Genomic DNA, 25122 nt, shown 5'->3' with positions numbered 1-25122 from the left:
AGTCTGCCTATTGGGGATGACTGCTCTATACCCATGTATCCTTTCAATGTATTTTATTTAATGAACAATATTTGCAATGTAGATCTTAAGATGTAAGATGTAGCACCATTTGTAGCACTGTGAATTTTCCACGTCAAACTAAACAATGTCATTAATGATTTTCTATGGAAAATGACAGAAATGAACTGAAGTAAAGGTTAAGGGAGTCTGCAATGTTTGCATGTTTCAATGAGTTCATCCCATTCTAAACAATCAATGTAAATTATGTAACACTGTTGAAGCACCAACTAATCAATGTTAAATCCAGTTTTAACCTCCAGAAAAGAACACATGGATACAGTCCCAACCACAAGTTGGGTCCTACACTCAAGGACATCAATTTCCTGTCAACTTCCTCTCATTATATAACACTAAAATGCACGCAAGGACATTTGCTGAATTCATTTCCAATGTGTCTTTTAAAGTAACCATCCCTTGTTGATTAGTTTTTTTCTGCTGCACTCTGCAGTCATATTAAAGCGTATTTAGATGGATGGATTTTACCCTTTACTGTAGAAGTTAAAATGTATAATTTAGTCCACTGTTGGATTGTCAAATGTTAATCTTTTTTATAAAAATTGCACAAATTTTCTCAACAAGCCATACACTCTGATGTATCACTATAACATACACCGTTAGATGTTCACACAAATTTAGCACAAGAGGTTTTTTCGAACTAATAGTTCTAAGACTTAGAATAGCTTTAGAAAGCAATAGTTCAATACATATAAAGCCACTATATGTATGCCCCAAAGATTCAAGAACATTCAACACTATCATCATTTTTCAAAAGTCAGATCACAAGCCCCACTACACATATGGCGTTAGCGTTTCTGGAACCTAATAAAATCAAGGTCAATAACAATAAAAAAACAGGATATTTAGAAAATATCTTTCCTCTCATTACACGATGAAATCATTATCACTGCATTCCATTTTATCACCAAGTTCTCCTAAAACATCTTAAGTTAACAGTTTTCTCTTAACACCTATTTACAAAGATGAGAGCAAAGACATATAAAGAAATCTTAACCTAAGAGAAAGGGTGGGGTCGAACTTGTTGCTATGGATGATGTCAGCAAGCTTACTAACCAAGCCCACAGTGATTGGCTGACAGGGGAGGGTTCTCTGTCAGTAATTTAATCACACAAATATTGCAGACCTATGTTGTCATATTTAAATAAAGATCAAATTAAATCAAAAGGATAACCATGGCTGATAGTAATGATCTTTTCGAAGCCTCATTATGAAGAAATATCCTTAAAATGTTTGTTCCAAGGCAGATTGCTGGGGCCCGTTTGAATAAGGGGGTACAACCAACACCGAGTTCAAATTTGAACTCTGAGTTGATTAACACTAAGATGTTAAACTTTGTTCACAGTTTTTGGCTTAGTTCAACAAACTCTGGGTAGGCTTTCACTAGCTGTGTTCCATTTGATAGTGTTCCTACACACTGTTCACTGCTCACTGCTCCCTACTCCCTGAGCACAGGATATCCGTTAAAGTGGGCTTTGTTGACATAAAACTCTTTTTTGGGATGCCCTGCAATGCCATCAAAGAAAGACAATCACACGGTTGTGCAGATTATATTATTAATAAATATTGTAACTTTACTTTTAAATGTATAGAAATATACATATAACACAACAGAAATATAATCTTAACTTTTGTTTATGCTTGTATTTATTGTAAGCGGAATGTGTCCACCCATCTATGGCTACAAAAAACAGAAAAGGAAGAATACCCCCGGAGTCTGAAAGAGTGGGGGTGCAAGAAGACTCATCGACTGGTAGCATCAGAGAAAGGTCTTAAAATCCATCAGGGAAAGAAGTGCTTGAGAGAAGTAGAAAGGAAAATGGATTGAAGAAGACCTCAGATACTTTGGCCAAAATCCTGCAACAAAGAATGGGCAACCATTTACTCGGATCACATCCAGCTTTTAGCAGGCCAAAAAGGAGATGTCGAAAGAAAATGGAGAATATAGGGGATATCATCTTCAACTATGAGCAAGAACCCAAGTTCACAGAAGAAGACGATGGGTCGAACTAAGTCCAGGAGACAAAAATAAATGTATAGACTTGCGAGAGAAAGGAGGAGCCTGACGATACAGTGGAAGAACGCCACAGAAGAGGAGAGGAAGGGCCTAGAGGCACTACAAGGCGATGTTAAAAGTTGCCTGGCCTCCCTGCGAAAAGCAGAGAGCTTGAGAAAGCAACATAAGAAAAAGAGCAAACCAGTACCCCTTTCTACAAAGATCCTTACAAGTTCAAGAGTAGTATCTTTAGCAAGGAGAAAACTGGGACCCTTAAAGTACCTATAACAGATGCACAACCAACATTGATTGGGAACCATAAAAAAAGTGCATTATCAGCAGCAACTCACCAAAAGGCATCTTTCACCCATGATAATGAATGTGATGAAAGTGAGATTACAACTCCTGGCAAGAAAAGGCAAGTATGTATTTCTAGAATCATTAATCCCCAAACACAGAGGATGCCTACACGAACCAAGTGAAATCCCAGACCTCCTTTTCCTTAATTCATATTCTTGACTGCTCCCTCTGTCATACATACGGCATGGGAAATTTCCTATTGGGCAATTCAACTGTGCTGAAATCGTGGGATTATAACACCTAGTCCCAATAAGAGAATCTTATTATTTGACTGATGCAGCTTTGATTATTTAAAACTCTACTGTTATGCAATACAAAAATACATTTTAATTTGGTCAACTATGTGTTCTTAAACCATGGTCGCGTTGGTCTCATCTCGCTTTTTCCCCTTTGTGGTGCAGCCGTAAACATTCCTGAGGTAAATAACATAACATAATGAAAAAGAAATGAGGCCCGTTTCAATAAGGAGGTTCAACCAACACAGAGTTCAAATGTGAGCACTGAGTTGATTTACACTGCGATGTGAAACTTTTAGTTTTTGGTTTCAGAAAAGCTTATTTGAGTTAGTTCTGTCAACCCTTGGTAGGCTTACATTGAGTTAAGCGCTTGCGCCACAAATATGACAAGCAATAATCAATGGAGCTCCGATATTACTAATGTGCTGAACATTACTTAAGTTTATTAAACAGATAAATGTACCAATAAACAAACAATTTAATAAGTAAATAATACATTTTCAACTATTTAAATATTAAAAAGTCTAATGTTCTCATTCCACATCAGTGCTCAATAGTGATGATGAGTATGAGATGTCATAGTGTATCATACACTTGTTAAGGTGTCAGACTTTCGTGTCAATGTCAGCCAGGTTGCCGGTCCGAGCCCTGCTCAGAGCAGTTTGGGTGGGAATGGCTGCATGTCTAAATATATTGTTTATAGCTTAATTTCATCATTTGTCTGTATTTATTAATTTCTTTGTTTGTGCAATTGTTTCTACACTTTAATAAATAATTTCTTATCCTCCACAGAAAACGAAACTTTTGTGAGAAAATGTAAGGGAAAGCATATGCTCTGATGTAATACTCGGCCACTATGGCTTATGATATTGATGTAAGGATGGATGAGATATACACTGCTCAAAACAAATAAGGGGAACACCTGATCATCACAGCTCAACACCAAGTCAACCATTTTCACTGGTTTTGGTGCAAATAAAAGTGACAACAGGTACACTTGAGAGGCAACAACAAGGGTGGTCTGGGGAGGACCGCTCTCAGAGACCTCCACGTGCTATGAAGTATTGGGATGAAATCCTCAACTCTATTGTCAGATCTTATGCTGGTGCAGTGCAGAGCCCTCCTGGGGCATGATAATACCCGACCTTATGTGGCCAGAGTCTCTAGGCTGTTTCTGGAGGATGACATTGACTGGCCCCTCACGTTCCCCAGACCTAAATCCTGTTGAGAACCTCTGGGATCTCATGTATCCAAAGCCATTAAGTAGCATCATAGACTGCCCAGGACTTCATGTATGCTCTGATCCAGGTCTGAGAGGAGGAGACCATGTGCCATCTCATCAGGAGTTCGCCCAGACATTGTGGGGAGTTCATACGAGCACGTAGGGCCATGCACATTACTGACTTAACATAAGAGTTACTGTGGTAAAACTTTAAGTTGAATGAGCCAATATTTCCATTTTTTTACAGTGATTTTACTGTAATTCATGCACTGAATGTCTTCATAATTTTGGCTTTCATTGACCATTGTCACATTATTTTGTTCTCGCAAGTTATGCAAAGTATGTAAGTGAACAGATTTAACCTGGATATTTTGTTCATTGAGATGTAATGTAGTGTGATTAAGGTGTTCCCTTTCATTTTTTGAGCAGAATATTTTTATATATCTAATTAACTGAAAAGAAAAATGGTACAGCTGTAATAAAAATGCACAGGTAAATGACAATATTCCACTCAGGTCCTAAATTGCTCTCCTGAAATCAAAGTATATACCTATGAATTAATGCAGCCTCTTCACATATAGGATCCTCTATAAAAACACGTGACATTTTAGTCACTGAGATGGTGTCTGTGTGATCAAAATGTATTCCATAAATGACTGTATTAAATGAATGAATGAATGAGGTACACCACTTGGACTTTAAAAAGGGGGAGATCGAAATAAACTTTCTGTTACTGACTCCGAGTATGAGTTACCTTGACTTAGCCCGCTATCTTGGGTTTGACATACCTCGCATTCTGAAACGGAAAACCCAGAGATTTCCTCATTTCAGGGTTAATATACTCAAAGTTTTCACTAAACCACAAAAAAAGTGTAATGATATGTAATTGCTCAATAAATTGTTCTGCACTTAAAATACTTTAACTGTGATTTTTGGAGATGTTTTAATAAACTTAATTCAAAGTAAATACAGTATTCAATATAATGCCTAATTAGTTTAATAATAACAGCATCCATTGTTTTATTAAAATATATAATTTTAAAGGTTAAATAATAAAGTTAATAATAAAAGTAGTTGTGAATGCTGAATTGCAATAGGTACGATTGGAAATGTAATTGTAATATTGCTGTAAAATAAAATGAAACATAATCTGTGCTTCGACGCCCACTTGACGCTCATCAAATACGCAGACAATTCCTCAAGTTTAGTAACATTTCCTTGAAATGAACTAACCCTGAAACATGGTTAGCAGGTCATCTTCAGAGCGAGTTCCTATGGTTATCCTGAAAGGTATCTCCACTTTCTGAGAACCGAACGTTGAATGGGTGTGTCACATAACAAACTTTCTGGAATACCCCTAGTCATTTTAGGGTGGTTGTGATTTGATCTGTGACGTCGGATTAATCTTGACTACACGTTTTGACCAGGGATTTCCCATTTTTCACACCCATCTCCTGTTGAAACCTTCGATTTATTGCACCGAGGGACATGATTCGGCAAAGTGTTTGGTCCTACGCCTTTCACAGATGATCTATAATCATAAAAATACCAATGTATCACTTTACTTATTGATTGCTATCAGAATGTTAAGAAACTTCTATTTGGTAAAACCAGGACAGGATATATGCAACAAGCTCCTGTTGAAAACCCCAACACGCTGCTTTATTTCAGTAGAACAGTGAAAACTAAAATCTAAATACATTTTTTATATATCTGGTGAATCACACATTAAATATAAAGCGGTTATACATAAATGTCACAGATTTAATTAATGACAAATAAGTGAACAATGTACCAACTTATTTGCTTCATACTGCACTTTCAAACTAGTTCAGGGACTATGAAAATTCAATTTATTCAATGTATAGGCCACTACAGATATTTGGCAATACAGGAAAACATATTTAGGAAATATAGGAAAAAGATTGAACAAACGTTAAAAGAACATCAGAAGGATTTTGTAAAAAGTCCCACTAAAGTTGTGGGCAAAAAAGACCTAGTCATTATTAGAAAAGAAACCATGCAACACCACATTCATCGTTGTTTTTGTTTGTTTCTTAAAGTTCCGTTTTGATTTATTGCTGGTTGTAGCATTGTAAAATGACCTTATATAGTACAAGAACAACAAAATTTGATTTGTTTGATCTCACAAAACATTCTGATAATATTGACACGGAGAATAAGGAACAGTATTCAAGTGTACTGAACAATAATTAAGCAATATATGTTCTCAAGTAAGATGTTAAAAAAAGTCCTAAATGCGTGGAGCTTCTCACTTGTTATTCCACCACCAGTTCAAAATTCTCAGCCTCTTCAAACTCTGCATTCATCTTTGCAGCAAGATGATCCAACTCTGATATCTGACAAAAAATGAAAGAAAACGTGTAAATAACCAAGATTTAAACCATTAAAGTTACAGTATACAAGGAATAATGTGATACGTAAGGGGCCATTTTCCTTCGTTTTTCTATGTCAACACGTGCTTGACGGATGTGCATGACCGTTAAGGCTGATTTATACTTCTGAGTCTGAAATAATGCAGAGACCATAAGGATGCAATGTCCACGGGCGTATGAACAAATGCGGCCCCATCACAGTTTTTTTTTTAAATAAAAGTAGAGTTGTCACGATACTAGGGATGCTCCGATCCACCTTTTTTGCTTCCGATACAGATTCCGATACCTGAGATTCAGTATTGGCCGATACCGAGTACCGATCCGATACTAAGGTAAAAAATGTAAAGTGCACAATTACTTAATAAACTATGTGCATTGCAGTACAAGACATCAGGCTCGACTTAACATAAATTTCCTGACCCCGTAAAACAAAATAACAAACTAATGATTCAAAAATTTAGTAAATAGTTTATTAAACCAGCACCGGTGCAAAACAAATGAAAAATAAAACAAAACTTTTCACTATCTTTGGACAAAAGACATTCAAAATTAAGGTGCAAATTAAGCAGCTGAATAAAACAACAGCTTCACTAGCTTGATAAACGGGTATACATAAAAATTATCAAGAGATTTTGTTTCCATTTAAGAAAGTGCAAAAATAATTTAAAAATCAATTCGCAATAAAGCAGCTGAAATTGAGCAAAAAAAGTAATAGCTTTACTGCTTTAGATATATTTAAAATAACATGAATCAGATCTTTTTAATGCTTTAGTCACTAAAGCAAAGTCCACTTAACTAAACTAAAGTTTAGTGAAAATAAAATTTAACATCCAACACAGAAACAGATGAATAAAACGCTAGCTTCCCTAGCTTAGTAAAATTCTCCATGCTGTTCGCTGCTATATGTTCACTAGTTCACGTGCACTACGTACAGAGCACGTTGTTAGCGTATGATGTCGCACGTTGCTAGCTAAAGCTGGCACGTTGCTAGCGTATGATGTCGCACGTTGCGCAATGCACAGCCGCCCACGAGAGAGTTTAAGCGCCGGTGTCTCCATGAACTTTTACATCGTCTAGCACAAATTTTATGTCAGATCGGGTATCGGTGACAAATTGCACCGAAACCCGATCGAGAATTTTATTACGTATCGACGCCGATACCCGATACGAATATTGGATCGGAGCATCCCTACACGATACCTAAACTTTGACTTCAATACAATACCCAAGAAAAAGAAAAGTCTTTCAAATCCAATACTAAATCGATACCATGCAAGAAGAACATACAGGAAGTTATTGAATAATAAATAACGAAACATAATTAACGGTGGAATATGTTTTTATAAACTGCAGTGTGTTCTTGCCTTGCTTTTTGAGCATGTCTTCCTCCTCATTTAAAAATAACATTTCACCACAGTGACCATACAGACCTACATATGAGTGTCAGGTATCAATCTATGATACAGTTCTAAATGTCTCAGTACTCTTTGCTGTCTGCTTAAGTGAAACGAGGAAATAAACCTTAAAGCATGGTTAAATTCATTTACTTCAAAACATTACATAATGCATTCTGACATGAACTAACATTAAATCTCTATTAACAGAATTTATTAATTTGTTAATGTAACTTATTACAAATAACTTAATATTTTTGTTGAAATATTGATATCTCCTCGTTTGTGGTTGACGCGTTGTTACATTTCTGGAGAGGGGCATGTCAGGCTGCACGTGCTATGCACAACCTACAACGTAGTTACAGCGTAGTTTCAATGCAGAAGTATAAATCTGACTTTACACTTGCGTCTTTAACAGCACCTCACACATGAGCCCCACTCAAATGCGCGACACGTTCGTGTCAGGTTAAAAGAATTTAAATTTTTACACAGTGCTGCACGACTATTTTACATGCAGCCTCATAATGCGATTGTAATATGATTTTGGCATTACTGGGATTACACTTTACCTGATGATGCAAACATTCAATCTAAAAAATTAACTCACTGGACACTTTATTAGCTACACCTTAATAGTACCGGGTTGGACCCCCTTTTGCCTTCAGAACTGCCTTAATCCTTTGTGGCATAGATTCAAAAAGGTACTGGAAACATTCCTCAGAGATTTTGGTCTATATTGACATGATAGCATCACGCAGTTGCTGCAGATTTGTCGGCTGCACATCCATGATGCGAATCTCCCGTTCCACCACATCCCAAAGATGCTCTATTGGGTTGAGATCTGGTGACTGTGGAGGCCATTTGAGTACAGTGAACTCATTGTCATGTTCAAGAAACCAGTCTGAGATGATTCACGCTTTATGACATGGCGTGTTATCCTGCTGGAAGTAGCCATCAGAAGATGGGTACACTGTGGTCATAAAGGGATGGACATAGTCAGCAACATTTCTCAGGTAGGCTGTGGCGTTGACATGATGCTCAGTTGGTACTAATGGGCCTAAAGTGTGCCAAGAAAATATACCCCACACCATTACACCACCACCCGCCTGAACCGTTGAAACAAGGCAGGATGGATCCATGCTTTCATGTTGTTGACGCCAAATTCTGACCCTACCATCCGAATGTCGCAGCAGAAATTGAGACTCATCAGACCTGGCAACGTTTTTCCAATCTTCTATTGTCCAATTTTGGTGAGCCTGTGCGAATTTTAGCCTCAGTTTCCTGTTCTTAGCTGTCAGGAGTGGCACTCGGTGTGGTCTTCTGCTGCTGTAGCACATCCGCCTCAAGGTTCGACGTGTTGTGCGTTCAGAGATGCTCTTCTGCATACCTCGGTTGTAACGAGTGGTTATTTCAGTAACTGTTGCCTTTCTATCAGTTCGAACCTGTCTGGCCATTCTCCTCTGTGCCTACAGAACTGCGCTCACTGGACATTTTCTCTTTTTGGGACCATTCTCTGTAAACCCTAGAGATGGTTGTGCGTGAAAATCCCAGTAGATCAGCAGTTACTGAAATACTCAGACCAGCCCATCTGGCACCAACAACCATGCCACGTTCAAAGTCACTCAAATCACCTTTCTTCCTCATTCTGATGCTCGGTTTGAACTGCAGCAGATCGTCTTGACCATGTCTACATGCCTAAATGCATTGAGTTGCTGCCATGTGATTGGCTGATTAGAAATTTGCTTCTGTTTACAGCAAGTTGGCATAACATGGCAGAGACGTTTCGAGACCCAAGCATTCTATGCTGCACTTTTTATAAAAAAAACATTCCTGAGCTCTGCATCTCCCATTTGTATGAATGGCCCTAATGCTGTCTGCAAACTTTGATTCTCTTTTATGTAATACTAGCTGTAAAATGTTTTGCCTAAATAGCTTTAGAGTTTTAGATTACCACCTCATTTGCTCATTGGCTCTTACCTTTATCTGCTGGACCCGCTTTCGCCTTGTCTTCTTCACCAGACAGACACCAGGGATGTTTAGATCTACTTCAGGAGGGTTGGAAGCGCTATCATCAGCAGCAGAGATGGTAAAAGAACCCACAATTAATGACATGGAGCCCTGAAGTCCTGCCCTAGACCCGTCTGTTTTACGAATCACCTCTGGCGTCTGAAGCCTTTCGAACCCAAACAGGGTCTCCCGGCTGTTGGGAGAGGAGGATGAGGCAGGCTGGGATTTCGGGCTTTCAAAGGACTTGTCCCCCACACTCAGGCGACTGTACGAACGACGAACCTTCTTGGACCACACAAGGTTCTCCGTGGGTTCTCTAGGCTGGGACGATGGAGATGAAGGGGGCAGAATAGGAGAGAGGATTGCTGTCTTGGGTGCAGCTGATTGATTTGGGGATGATGTAAATGTTTTGGATGTCTTCTTTAAAACTTCTGTCAACCTTTCCACATTTTCCTTGTTGCTGTCGGAGGGGGCCTAGAGGAACATTTCCAAATAAGTAAAAGGCGGCAGTGGTACATGATCAACATTCAGTCATTCATTGAAATGTCAGATTTACCTGTGTTTTCCTGGGTGCAATTTTCCTAACAGTGATTGACCGTTTAACAGCCACTGGTGGGGCCTTAAAAAAAAAGACATCATATTAGATATCCAGCACAAAAAATAAAACATGTTTATTGTTCATTGACTCTTCAGACCTGTTACAAAACAACACACGTTATATTGTACAGAATTTTACAAAACTCCTTTAAGCTTTAAAACACTTTTAAATTAAAAACCTGATAAATGTTAAATGTATATATGTTTTAAGATTAGAAAAAAAAAACATAAATATACATGTATTTCTTAAGTATTCACAGCAGTATTACTGCTTCAGATTTTGTGTCCATTTCAGATTATCAGACACAACCTTGAGAAGTTAAAGTCACCCAGACATGACAGCAACACACGCCTAATGCATTTAATGTATGCTAAATGTAAATTATTACTATTTGTTCTTATCACTCGGAATTTAATTTATTCAATAAATTGGATAACAGCAAAATGTTCACTACAAACGGTTTCTATGTATAATTTTCAAACCTTTCTGTCTGTTTGATTTACTTTCTAGGTAAACTTACCAAAACTTTAGAGGTGAGGTTTTCGTCATTTGCTGACAGCCTGGAAGACCGTCTTCTAGGGGGACTGCCTCCGTTGGACTCTATGAAAAATAAACAAATCACAGAATCTGTGTTTGTGCAATGAAATTATGCAACCAAGAAAAAAAAACAAGACATTTATAAGAAATCCTTGAATTTTACAATGACAAACCTAGCTAACCATGCATTCCCATCGATCGTTTCCCAACCAACCAGGAGCTGGTAAACTGTAATGATTCAGTGTATTAACACTCACTTCTGATAAGATCGGTGCTTTTTCGGGACGTTAATCTTGGGGTTTTGTTGCTCATTTTGCAACAAGCTACAGTTCCAGGGAGTACAATATTCCTGCTAACGTTAGCAAGTGAGCTAAAACAACAAATAAAAACAACGTTACATATATGCAACAATCAGAGGCGACAACAACACTGCATTGAATCAGTCAAAAAAGAACATTATTGTTTTACTTACATTTCACAGTATTATATAGGATAATGTCAAATGGAAGACAAATAATTCTGTCTTGATGAAATATAAGAATCCGCTGCATTCAAATTCGCCCGCCTTTCCATGTAAAAAGCACAGGAAACATGGCTGGTGTGGCAAGAGGGGTGGAGCTATACCAGCCACAAATCTACAAGACTTTTAAATCAGAGATTTTAAATATTATAAGCATAAAGATGCACTCTTGATATACGAATGCAAGCCTATTAGAACCATTGCTGTACTATTATTTAAGAAACATGTTAAACATCATTACCGATCGCAGAGAAAAGACAAGTATCACGTGACATTGAGCTTCCGTCTATCTTCCTTTCCTCCCGTGTTAGCGCCATCTTTTTTTTATGATGCGAGGGCGATTGCGCCTCCCAACGGTCAGACGAGGATGATGCAGAAAAGCACTTGCGGAACAGTTTAGGCTCATGTGCCCTTCATTCGTTATATTACATTCGTAAATGTATTTTTATGTAGTAACATTTATGTGACATCTTGGTGGGCACAGTGAAGGACCTGGGAAGTTTAGGGAAAGACATAAACTGAGGAGAGAGCCCTGCCAAACTGAGCCCCAGAACCCGAAGCTCCTCATTTAATCTGGGTATCATGTCCTCTCTTGTCTTCTCAAAATATTAAGTCCTGGTCAAGGAATGGAATGCATCCACAGTTCTGACCCAGGAGTGAGATCCCAGCAATCTCTCAGGCCTAGGTCAAGTGGGTTTAGCAGGAACCCAGAAGAGAAAAGCCACCAGGAGTACCACAGAAACTGCTAAGAAAGCCTTACTGTGGACTAAATAGAGTAACCTGACACAATTCAAGGTCTGATCAGCCCTGGCTTGATCACACAGGCGAGGGTATGTTCGCAACAGCCCAAAACCACGGGTAACAATACTGATGATGACGTGTTGAAAGATGGCTCTTCAACCAAGTGTACTTTAAACTTTGTTGTGATTTTAAAAATGTGATAAGAAACTTCCGCTCCACCCACACACTGAATAGTACAGCGTCAATAAAATGATTCTGTTTCTTAAAACACAGTTTGTCTGATCAACTACACAATGTTTTCTCCCAAATAAAATTATGACTATTACTCTTTTAAAGTAAGGTTTACAAAAACAATAGCATTTCACCCAAAATATACAAAATAAAACATTTTAAATGTTAAGAAACATTAAATAATATTCATTATTACATTTTGTACAGTACATCAAAATATCATGCTTCCCAAATGGCACAGACAATAAGACAAAATTATTTAATGTGTTATTTGGCTATTGCCTGTTTCCAGGTAAATATAGAAAGATAGAACGACATGATCAAAATCCTAAATTAATGTAATAACACTGTTGGCATGGATATCAGATTGCAGCATCCCATTTTGTTCCCCCTTCTGGAGAAAAACAATGAACAGCCATCAATTGAAGCAACAAGCAAAACACATTTGTTTTGAAAAGTTTTGTAGGCTAAACATTTTTATAAAGGTAATTAAACATTATTTGTTGAGCCCAAAAATTAAGGTTAAAATCATGTTCCCCATATTCTAGAAAGGGATGAGAAGCCGTTTAATTTACTGCATGTCCTTTAACAATGTCCACGCACATACATAAACGGTTATCTTCCTTCAATCCCAAAGTACATTTGAAAGATATCAGCACATCCCTTGTCATTTAGAAACTGAAACAGCTGTCCAAGGTCCATGTGATTTCCTCTGTTTCCATGAGGGTCAAAAATCGCTTCATTAAAGCTAGAAAACTTGCGGAAGGAGTTAATTCTGTCCTCTGTCCAGGTGTCATCCAGAGGGAAATCTTCTCTGTGACGAATCATAATTCTTTTCCACGTTAACACTTTCACCCTAGTGGAAAAAATAAACTTTTAATGTTTAAAAATGAAAATGCATGCATATAACAATGACCGCAAATGAAGGCCTGATGTCAAAAGCAATTGGTTCTTGCATGATTTCCAACTGGTTGCAAAGCAAAAAATCTTAATGAATAAAAGCGTGAAGGTCATTAAATAATACAATGAATTTATTTTCATTTTATTACTTTCCCTTATTTACATCAAATATTTTATAAATTCTAATAAGTTTTGCATGTCAATCAATACCTGGCCCAAAATTCTTCACAGGCGGACTGCAGCCCTTCCACACACACAATACCAGGCTTTCCAGGCATACTGAACCCAGAGAGATTTAGCTCCTTTGACCATTCCAAAAGGTTCTTCCTCTTGATCTTGTTGTAAATGTGATGACTGTAGATCCAGAGTCTGGCAAAGGACTCTTTTGACTGTGTCAAGACACTTTCCTTCTTGGACTCGCTGTGTGGGATACTTCTAATGACATATTTTTGTGCACTGTCTTTTATCCACTGTACAGCAGACAGAACACAAACGTCACCGCAGCAGTTTCCAGACAGGTAAGCGCTGAGATCAGAGTGAAGCTGTGTCTGCTGCGCCCTATTCAGCTCCGGGCATCTGGAAAGGTGAATTACATTAACATTCATTAATTTACTCTTTTATCCAAAGCAACTTACAAGCAAGAAAGCATTTGTAACACATTCAAGTCTCTTTAAAATTACGGGTCACGGCTGGTCTAAAATACATAAATAGAACAAAATATTAAATTTATATCACAGTGCATAATAGGACTATAGTCAAATAAATGCCCCTGTATTCCATAAAAGGGAAGGTTTCTTTCAAGTATTTCGACCATGTACAGTACGATAGGGCTTTCTGGGCAAAAAAAAAATAAGTAAATACCTGACAGTAATTTCTGGCAACACTCGCGGGTAATCCGTTGGGTAAGTGCACAACAACGTAATGTTCACCTGCAAAGACAACAAATGAGCTTAGAAAGCAAACTATTAATGAACACAGTAATGCATAATCTATTTCTTATACTTACTTCAGGGTTTTCCACCTTTAACATAACAGAAAATTGGGGTCTAGTGCTGGGAGGAGTGTCAGCTGAGCCCTCAACGAAAGCTCTGAGCTCTGCGTGAGAGAGTTGGTCCACTTGTAACTCTTCTTCACTTGGAAACATGCTTAATAATAGTTCTATTTCTGCAAACTGAGCCTCGGCGTCCTCTGAGCAAGCCATACTTCTAGCTTTCTTCTTTCAAACTTCACACCAGACTGTCAGAACCATAGAAACGGATATGAAGAATGGGAATTAAAGCAGATCACCAAATCCTGTAGCCTGTTATGGGCCAGATACAAGGCTTGTGCAAATACTTTTCCAATTTTAGCTATTCGTGGTGTATATTCACAAGTTTCTCATCAACAGATACAAACCATTACATATGTATAAATATTACCCAAAGGGGAAAACTCCATCGGAATTCGAAGGATGACGTTCAACGGAAGATTTTGCTCTCTGATCCAACAAGGAAAACACATAGATAGCACACGCACGTCGCGGAGACGTCCGGAAGCCTCCCTTGCAATGTTCATACGAAGTTGCTCTCTGCTGCTTGTGGCTTTACTAATAGAACATTATGTTGTTATGAGTTTTGCTAGTCAGAGACAAACGTCTCTACAAACGTCTCTGTCAAGAATAGCATGACGACTTAACGGAAACAAGAGTTTCAAAATAAGAGCCTTGGTGTTGAAATCATTTTCGCATATATATATATATATATACATTTATTTAATATATATATATCAATTGTAGGTATGCATTTAATATATTTAAAAGAATATATTTATTTTGATTTCGAATTACTGCTGTTGTGGCGTATAGTGATGTCATTGCCATGCGACGGTAGCGGAAGAGACGTGGCAAAAATAGTAAATTCCAAAGAAACGCTAGCAAAACATAGAGAAAAATATCCGTTTGGTCTTGATGTTCACATTTACATCTCTGTGTGGTCATCCAGTATTTCTAGCGTTCGTGGCAGGTAAATACAGCATTGGTTCGCAGAGGTGTTGAGTGCACACAGGAAGTTTGTTTCGTACACTTAAATCAACTGAAAAGCTAATCAGACGTAGACGGCCAATGTCATCTTAAAAACGTATGTTTTATCTGCACGTTCACTTTTCGAAATTTGCCTGTTGTATGAGTCAGTTAGCACAATAGGGATTTGACGTTAAAGGTGCTAGCAGGGTTCAGGGTTAAGCTGGTGTACTGTAAGATTGCCATGTGTTTTATTCTATTACAAGTGAAAGGATTGAGCTTACATGAGTTTATATATGAGTTCTGTATGTTAAAATGCATGAATGTTTAGCTTGACAGCAGGACAATGGGTTTGTGCAAGTGTCCCAAAAGGAAGGTGACGAATCTGTTCTGCTTTGAACATCGAGTCAACGTGTGTGAACATTGCCTTGTGTCCAATCATAATAAGGTTAGTGTCCACATTTTCTATTTCTGATCTATTAGGCATGAGGTTATGTTTCTATTTACAGTTGCGGCAAAACCTTTTTTTTCTTGTGTGTGTCATGTGTTTGTACAGTGTATCGTCCAGTCATACCTACAGTGGCTACAGGACAGTGATTACAATCCCAACTGCAGTCTGTGCAGTCAGCTCCTAGGTTCTCAGGATACTGTCCGGCTGGTTTGTTATGGTAAGGGATTACAGAAATGATGTTTTACAGTGAACTTCATGTGTTAAGAAAAAGCAACAAAGATTGAAATATTTACATTTCTTTAACATTTCAGATTTGTTTCACTGGTCATGTCTAAATGAGCTGGCATCCCGTCAGCCCCTTTACACAGCGCCTGCTGGGTACCAGTGCCCGACATGCCAGGGACCTGTTTTTCCTCCCCCAAACCTGGCTAGTCCTGTAGCCGACACTTTAAGGGAACAGCTGTCCTCTGTCAACTGGGCAAGAGCAGGACTGGGCCTTCCACTGGTGAGGGCTGTAGCTCATCACTGCAGAACTCGAGATCCAGGGGCTAAGGTTGGATCCATATCCAGTCTCCTCCTATTGCATTGTGATTGGTTGACCCTCGATCCAGTCTGCTCCCACTGTCTTGATTGGTTGACAGATTTCTGCAGCAGTTTTGCATCACACTCTTGTTGTTGTTCGACCATTTCCGCATTGAGTCGTAACTAAAATTATTCTTTTGATGGAAAAACAAACTTGCTGAAGACAAACTTTATTTATTCATGTATTTTTAATAACATATTCTATTAGATTTAGGTTTAGTGTAGGTTTAACATAACTGTGATCATTACTTCCAGGCGTAGACTAAATTATGATTAAACTGATAAGAGCAAACGTTGGCGACCACGGGTTGTAACCATAGACTGTATAAAACATGGATGTAGTGTCTGTGACGTCACCCGTAGGCTTCTGATGAGCTGTTTTCAGGTTAAAGGTGGGCGGAGCTGGCCCTCATCTCACCAGTGCGTCACTCCCTGATAATCGAAAATGGGCAAAGAGGGCCGACGTGGTTGGAGCTGAGGCGCCTGATTGCTAAAAGTCAATGAATTGCAGTTTAAGTCACTTCCGTGTTGGCCACACGAGAGAGATTGGAAGGTTGCAGTTCAGTTGTAACTTAACTCCAATTTGCGGCCAAGTATAAAACGTGGGAAGAGTTGGATCTGGATCGCACTTTGCCCCCTGGATCTTGTGTTCTGCACTTGAGGACCATCTTGGGACCGTGGACATTTGACGCTAGAGATAACTAGAACTTGATAATATGAATGGATTTTAGGACTTGCTTACCCATAGTATAAAGATGTGTTTTGAGCTCAGTGGTTGGTTGACGTGTGCATCAACCTTGTATTTTCTGGCACTAGTCAGGATATACGCCTAATGCATTTTTCACATAGTTTTTTAAAGTATGTGCTTCAATGTATTTTATGGCTGCTACATGTTAAGTCTTTTAATATTTTCAATACTTGATTTTGATTGGCCAATCGCGACATTCCAAGGTATGATATTACCAGATATCAACCCCTTAAACTGGTAACCCAGATGCTGGTAATATTTTTGACATGCATAGTTTAATATTACACAAAAATTAAATACAAAATAACATTTGACATGATATTTGAGATGAAACCTTTAAGTCTTACCTTAAAACCAAATACAAACAGGTTTTCCTAGCAGAAGGTCTGCATTTGTTAGAAATGAGGTTTTAACATATATCAAATCAATATTACATTTCCAGTAACATACTTGTGAGGTAATAAGCGGGATAATGTACAGACAATGTCTGGGTTTTTTCTTGCGATAACAACCGGCTGCCTGCCCATTACCCCTTAAAGCTTAACTTTAATTTGTTCTGTAAAATGGATGTTGTCACGGCTTCAAACATGAGCTTGTGATATTATTTCTTTCTAGATTGAGGATCCTCCAGAACGAGAAGAGCCTACAATAAATGATGTTACACGTTATTCCGAATGGTCATCTTTTGAGAGTAAGTCTGTTAATGATTTATAATAATAACAAACATTGTATGCACTGTAAATGAAAAACTAGGTGAAACAAATGTCTACACTATTGTGTGTATAATACCTTAGAAACATCTACTCGGAATAAGATGTAGTCTCCACCCATTTCATTGGCATGTTTTCTCAATCGTTTTTTTATTAGCTGAATCCCTTTTACCTTGAAGTACTCCCTGAATTGCTAAAATCTTTATTTTTAAAGCGGCCATAATGCAAACAGTTTCTGCATATCTAATGTTAAACTTGAGTACTTACAGAACAGTAACGTACCCTTCTAATATCCGTAGAGTCTTAAGTTTGTTCATATTTATAAAAGACAATGACAGCTGTACGATTATTTCAGAAAACATGCAACGCGTGTGGGGGGGAGGTGGAACTAAAGCACGTGCGCACACATAACAAACAACAGTTGTGCCAACAAAACACAGACATCAGTTTCACTTACCGCGGGCGGGCGGGTCATGTCCGCCCGCCCGCCCATCTTTTAGCGCTGGCACCACCGCACCATCTATCAGTTTCAAGCGATCTCCAAATCCTTCGTTACATACATCATTTATATAATATTCATCACCCAAATGCAGTGAACAAACAAACACAGCTGAACTTCGCGAACATAGTGCTCTCTCTGTCTCTCCTGCACACAAGTGAAAGTGAAGTGTGCGCATGCTCCTTCTCCCGCTCTCCCTGGTTGATGCATGGGCATGCCGCGTGCTTTTGAGAATTGTCCAACTGAGACAAGTTTTACTGCACCTATGCATTGTTGTTCTTTTGTTACACAAATTGCTTCTATTCTTTTTCCACTATAATTTGTAAGTTGCTTTGGATAAAAGCGCATGCTAAATGACTAAATTTAAATGTAACATTGCTTATACCGTAGTAACAAACTTTAAATGTGCCAACGATGTTGGAAGATCAAAAGACTAGTGGAATTATAACTTTTTCCCCCCCAATTAATACATCTAACTGTCGAATGATAGAAAACAATTATTTATAGAACTGTTTAAATAAATTATTAGTATAAATGAAACATGGGTAGTAAATATGTTTGAATAGGATATATGTCTTATGGCATCGATAAAGTATCAGTAAATCATTAAACAAAAATAGTATAGGTGCACATTTAAGCTTACAGATACTTTGTATGTAATAGATATTTCAATATTTCTGTCAATGCTACAGCCCCTGCAGTGGATATGGCAATCTCAGACCCCTCCTCCACCAGTCTACTACCCCATCAGGATAAAGAGCTCATCCACAACATTCACAATAATGGAGAACTGCCTGCCCAGAACCACTCTGTCATTAATATGAGTACCACATCCACTACTGACACAATCACCATCAACACAGGTATCCACTAACACTGACATATCCTTTTCTGTAATTATTGACATAATCAAAGTTCTTAATCTAGTGCCGTTTAATAATTAAAAGGAACCATATGAAGATAGTGGTTTAACTTCACGTATACTTTGGCTGTGTTTAGAAAGTATTATTAGTTTGTTGCATCTTGTGTACTGTATAGTGTACAGTTACAAAATAGGATGAGAATCTGCAGTATGCAGTTGGGCGTCAACTGTCATACAAACAACAATGATGTAAACTATTGGCTGAGACATTGAGTCACTTTTTAGATGCACAAAAATTTGATTAAAATGCTAGATAAATCATCTCTGTGGCATTTGTGTATAAACGTTGTAAATTTGTCAGTGCAATCAAATGGGGACCAATAACAAAATGAAAATGTTATAATTTGCAGAAGACTTCTGGTTCACATTTAACTGAACATTGAAAGTCACAGTTTCACCCTTGGTGCATACTGTAAGAGTGGATACTCTGCATAGTTTTCATGATGCAAGTGTAGTAGTAGTATGCTAACAGAACGTGTTAGCATCACCCATATGATTTGGTTTACTTGAGTTAATGCTAGCGATGTGCTAGTTTACTTTTTGAATCAATGTAGTTCAGAATTCAAAATGAATTCCTTTCTTTGAACTCTAATGCACTCTCCATTGATTTCTTGCTATTTTTCGTCTTAGCTACTTCCCCAAGGAAGGTATATGACACACGCGACTCAGGCAACGCTTCAGTGATGCAGATTGACTTTGATGATGATAAATATCGCAGACGACCTGCCCTTAGCTGGTTTGCACAGGTCCTAAAGTGAGTGTTCGCAGTTGGCTGTTTTCTTCACATGAGCGGTTTGAGTTGAACAGATCATTCCATACCTTTGTACTGGTAAATAGTAAAATATTTGTTAGGCATGTTTACTGATATGCCTTTGTTCTTCCTTATAGAAATCGTACAGGCCCTAAGAGAAAGGCACTTACGCTGAAACAGCGGATCTTCATGCTGTTGTTAGTTGGAGTGATTGGATTCTTTACCCTCATCATCATCATGGCAAAACTTGGCCGGGCCTCTGCTGAGTCTGACCCAAACCTGGATCCCATGTTAAATCCCAACATCCGGGTAGGCAACATGTGATGGAACACCTGTCTGCTTTGACTCAATTTGTGGATTCAACCTGGAATTTTGCTCTGTGGAAAAAATGACTTGAAAGTGCTGGAGAAAGAATGCACCTCGGGATGCTGGGACCAGCATGAAGATGCCTCTGTGGAATAATGTGACTTATAGAGATTGTCAGAAAGCTGGAGCAAATGCTGTCGCACAACAAATTTCCCATTTCTATGTGGGATGATACAGGCTTTATAAGACTTGCAGTGTGTTTCGTTCAGTTCGGACATCTTTCCTTTTAAATTAGTGTCACCTTTTTGACACTGGGAAAAAGAATTTGAAGTGGGTGTGGCTGTGGCTGTTTTTGCAATCTGTCCTTAAATTATTTATAATATGCATATGAATTCTTTGGGATAACTCATAGTGTGAATCAGTATAGGACGTGTTATTCCATTTGAGGCTCTGGTTACTTGAGTTTATTGTATGATTGCTGATTCAGTTACCAAAGTCCCACTACTAGTAAAAACTACTCTGCATATTTATATTTGTAGGTAACTGACTATGTTCAGATTGTAAAACCTACTGAAGCATTAAGATTTGGTTACTCTCTTACAAAATTGTAAATCTGACTACCAGAAAAATATTGACATCTTATTCTTTGGCCCTTTTACACAGGTTTCATATATAGGTCATACTGAAAATAACTTTTTTTGCATTGTGAGGTTCAATAACTATTATATTATTACTGTCAAACAGTAAAATGTTTTTGTCTAAAATAATTGTCCTGCATAATTTTTTGGCAGTGCAACAAATAATACTATGATGCAAACTGAAATACTACTAGTGTACAGTTAAAAAGAGCTCATCATATTCACACAGGCTTCTGATAATTGTGCTTGGTTGTCGAGATCCTCACAATGCAAAAAATACTAAATAAACTTTTCTGTTGGCATCTTTCATCAATTTTAAAATACATTTTTTGTTGGATTTCTTGACAGGTGACACCGAAGAATATATTATATTGAAGGATTTGCATATTTAAATGACATTCTAAAATATCCAAACCTGCATTTGCTAATTTCAGAGGGCTCATATAATTTTTTTCAGAGAAAGTGATCAACTAACTTTACTGAGATCCAATTGCGTTCTAGAATACTGAAATGATTTCCAGTTGTTGCACACTTTTAACTTTGTCACTTCTTTGTAATGTACACAATAACATATGTCTAATTCCAACATGTTTTGGTTTCACAATAACAATTATTTTCCAGGGTGATAGGGTTGGTATCCAGTAGAATGTCCTGAGCTGGCAACAACAAGTGAAGACAGGAAGTGATACGTCAGTGGATGAATAGCAGGAGAAAATCTGCCATGGGCATATGGAGGAGATAATATGCCATGTGCAGATCATGCCAGTGGAATGTTCTTTCACAGGCATCTCCATGACAGGGAGGAATAGGAACACACATATTCTGTGTTGGGGATATTAGCTATATGATGCATCCATTTCAATATGTTTTACTTGAGGGTATCTTTGGGTATGGCCATGTGGTGATAGTAAAAGTGTGTGGAACGGATTCATATATTTAAATATAATGTGATTATAACTGCACATTGAATTGAATTAAATTAAATGTCAATTATATAACTGCTCTCTGAAACATAATTTAAAGTGTCATTTTATTTCTTTACACAAACAACACTAATCCTAAATCATGCTTCATGCACTCATACTACTATGGCATTTTTTTGTGATGTTGGCTGTGACACCAAAGCTTCGATGCTTGTGTCAAAAGAAGGTGCTCGCTGCACAAACCAAGGGCGTGGAGCAAAGCTCCAGCTCCACCTCTTGGGACCTAGTGGGCGGAGCTTGAGCTACTCTAGCCACATGCGCAGGCCATCGGAAGTTACACAATTTGCATCGCACAGTAAGAAGAGCATCCATTAAAGATTAACTCAACAGATCTATTGCTGTCTCGACATAGCTAATTATTTTTCACTTTTTTGACATATTAATAGGGAGTAGGTTAGCTTTAGCGTTAAAGTGCCATTCCATCCCCAAAACTACATTTAGCATGTATTTAATACTACATTTAGCGTGTGTATTTTTGAATTAGCAACGCGGTAACAACTTTGCAGCATAAGCGATCAGCACTCACCAAGAGGGCTTGAGATGCCAATGAAAACACGCCCAAAAACTAGAACCTAGCGAAAGTGTTCTGAGAACACCATCCACTATATGTCCCGAATAGATGTGCCCTTAGACCAGGCCTACGACGAGGCGATAGCTCTAGTCGAATGAGCTCTAATACTGAAAGAGCAGTTCTGACTCTCATATGCCAAGGTAAAAGCGTTCAGACGACCGGGAATATGCGCTGCTCTGATAAGAGTAGATGCCGATCCACCCACAGCAGGAGCCTTGCCGCCTGCTTGAAAAGGGGTCTGGAATGGACCCCTTCCTGGCGATTTATGTACGAAACTACTGACATGTTGTCAGTGTGAATCAGGACATGTCTCTTCTCTAACCATACCCGAAAAGTCTGTAGAGCTTAGTACCTTCAGCTCCATACGATTAATGTGCCATCTGCTCAGTGACTGTGACCAAAGAACCGACGCCGGCATGCCTTTGCACACCGCGCCCCAAACTGAGGAAGTCGTATCCATCATAACCACTGTGCGCTTCTTAAGCCATAGATGTAGAGGTCGCATGTGCAGAAGACCCAGGTGGCAGACCAACAACGCCATGAGACCCAAACGCCTCTGAAACTGAGCTTATGCCAGCCCGAACGGAAGCACTGAAAATTGGTATGCTGAGCCCTCGAAAGAAAATCGCAGGAATTGCCGGGAGAAAATACGCATCCTTCAGGTCCACAGATGCAAACCAGTCCCCGGAGTAGTTGATGGGTCTCAGGTCCAGAATCGGACAGAGACCTCAATCTCTCTTGGGCACTACAAAATACCGGCTGTAGAACCCCGCTTTCTAGCTCGCTCGGAGGGACTGGCTCTATTGGCTCCTTTGGCGAGCAGGCTGCAAATCTCCAGATTTGTTGCGATAATGTAAGCGACAGGATCACGCCAGTCTGCAACTGTAAACTGAAGGGAATACCCGTGTTCTATTACGTTCAGCAGCCACTGAGAAGTGCCCAGGATGGCTCTCCATGCGTCCAGAAACGGACATAACGGCCGAATCTCTTCGCTGGCTGCATGACAGCCATGCAGACTCCCTGGGGAAGCACTCTGCCCCTGTAAGGCTAAATGCACTGGCCGGGGAATGGCTTGTGTGTAAGAATCTAGCCAGCTCTCGCCCACGGGAGCAGTCGTGATCGAGGGGGGGATGTTTATAGCAGACATTAACTGCGGCTTCACACTGCAACGTGGCAGTATGGGCTGGATGAGGGGTGAGGAGGTATGTGTTGTTATTGAGTTTACACAAACAACACTAAGAAAGAATCTGGCGCTGGAAGATGGTGCGGGAGCGGCGTGCTGCTTGGACGGTCTTTGCATGAAACAAGACGAGGAGGAAGAGCGAGCTCTCGAAGATGACTGAGACGAGCATAGAGGCAACATGTGACTCGTAGCCTTTGTGCGCTTCTGCCCCGCACCGAAGCGCTCCACTACAGACTCCTCGAGTTCGCCGAAGAGGCCTGAGGGAGAGATAGTAGTGTTGATAAGGAACTTACGATCAGCATCCCTGAGATCCACCAACGTAAGCCACATATGACAGTGGATGACGACTATAAAGTCCATAGATCTGGGGATGGCTTACGCGGTACGATTCGTAGCCATCAGCATGAAGTCAGTCGCCACCCTCAGATCCTTCATGGTGTCCACCTCCAGTCTGCCACTATCCAGCGACTTCAGGAACCTAGCCTAGAAAACCGGCAGCACTGCCATTGAATGCAAAGCGGAAGTCACTTCCCCAGCAGAGATATAAGTCTAGTCGGCTAGGTGGGCTTTGAGCCTGCAAGGCTTTGACGGCAGGCCTTGATCCTAGTCCAACAAGGGCACAGATGAGTAGCGAGGGTCTCCTCGTCATTGTGAAACATTTTGCAACAAAGCACTTTCCCACACTTTCACCACCAGAGGTCATAAGTGATCTCTGATTAAAAAATTCAAATTATGAAAATTTTTCTGATACAAATAATTTTTTATTTACATAAAGTGAAAACGGTTGGATAAATAAGATTTGTAAATGGCCAATGCTCGACTACTGATGCTGTCATTGTGCTGCTTTTGACATTATCATCCTGTTCTAATGGGTAGACTTCAAAAGATCCAAAAATGAGTATGCAGTCATTAGCAGGTCATTTGTAATTCTGCATGTTATGATGGGACATAATCCAGATTTTTAGAGGTAGTATTTAAAAATAAATAAAGTATTTTATTTTTAACTTTTATTTCAGATCGTTTCAGTACCAATGTACATCAAAAGTTAGTCAAATCAAATAAAAATACATCAACCTTAAATTAATATATTTTTGTTAAAAACTGTATACCCCAGCATCAACCGAAATCGCTAAACACATGAGACTGTGTCTGTGAGGTAAAACAAATAATCGTTCATTTTTAAATGACGTGAGTTCACTGCTCATGCACGTGGTCTAGATTGGCGCGCTTCTATCAGAAATGCGCACTACAAACACACAGTTTTAGGTATATATATGTAAATATTCACCAATAATATCACTTACCTTCCACAGCGGTTTTCACGATGGTCTTCTGATGTTAGCACAACGCAGATTCTTAGAACACCGGCCCTGCCTGGCCAGTATGCTGAATCACCGGCTTTCGTTCTGAACCGACAGACCCAGTAGCTTGAAATTGCGCCTCACACACCCTACTCAAGGCCATTGCAATTAGAAAACTGCAGTCTGATTTAAAAAGCCGAAATCATCATTATAGTGCAGTTTCATGTAGACAGCTAGTGTGTGGAGGAGAATGGTCTGGCGAAGACGC

The 25122-nt window shown here is 39.0% G+C and overlaps 3 protein-coding genes across 4 annotated transcripts; 1 reads left to right on the top strand and 2 right to left on the bottom strand.

Annotated features, from left to right (window-relative positions):
* Window positions 1–5452: 5452 nt before the first annotated feature.
* Window positions 5453–11693, bottom strand: cdca5 (cell division cycle associated 5). Its single transcript, XM_079487613.1, has 7 exons — window positions 11583–11693; window positions 11294–11464; window positions 11079–11191; window positions 10805–10884; window positions 10243–10305; window positions 9657–10160; window positions 5453–6249 (listed from the first exon to the last, which is right to left on the bottom strand). Exons 3-7 carry the CDS (start codon window positions 11131–11133, stop codon window positions 6169–6171), a joined length of 783 nt encoding a protein of 260 aa, XP_079343739.1. The 5' UTR covers window positions 11134–11191; window positions 11294–11464; window positions 11583–11693; the 3' UTR covers window positions 5453–6168.
* Window positions 11694–12455: 762 nt separating this feature from the next.
* Window positions 12456–14920, bottom strand: rwdd2b (RWD domain containing 2B). The gene is made up of 5 exons (XM_079451155.1): window positions 14632–14920; window positions 14220–14449; window positions 14075–14142; window positions 13424–13789; window positions 12456–13169 (listed from the first exon to the last, which is right to left on the bottom strand). The coding sequence occupies exons 2-5, from the start codon at window positions 14412–14414 to the stop codon at window positions 12929–12931; spliced, it is 870 nt and encodes a 289-aa protein (XP_079307281.1). The 5' UTR covers window positions 14415–14449; window positions 14632–14920; the 3' UTR covers window positions 12456–12928.
* Window positions 14921–15045: 125 nt separating this feature from the next.
* On the top strand, window positions 15046–21824 carry zfpl1 (zinc finger protein-like 1). 2 transcript variants are annotated; one of them, XM_079483664.1, is made up of 8 exons: window positions 15046–15213; window positions 15541–15657; window positions 15766–15877; window positions 15972–16165; window positions 17606–17681; window positions 18892–19062; window positions 19752–19875; window positions 20010–21824. In XM_079483664.1, the coding sequence occupies exons 2-8, from the start codon at window positions 15556–15558 to the stop codon at window positions 20194–20196; spliced, it is 966 nt and encodes a 321-aa protein (XP_079339790.1). In that variant the 5' UTR covers window positions 15046–15213; window positions 15541–15555; the 3' UTR covers window positions 20197–21824. The 2 variants fall into 2 exon arrangements, with proteins under 2 accessions (XP_079339790.1, XP_079339791.1); XM_079483665.1 differs by having other exon boundaries at window positions 15064–15327.
* Window positions 21825–25122: the final 3298 nt, after the last annotated feature.

This window comes from Barbatula barbatula (genome assembly GCF_947034865.1).
Source record: "Barbatula barbatula genome assembly, chromosome: 2".
NCBI classification, from domain to species: Eukaryota; Metazoa; Chordata; class Actinopteri; order Cypriniformes; family Nemacheilidae; genus Barbatula; species Barbatula barbatula.
Note: the sequence above shows the minus strand (reverse complement) of the source record. Positions and strands in the feature narration are given on the sequence as shown.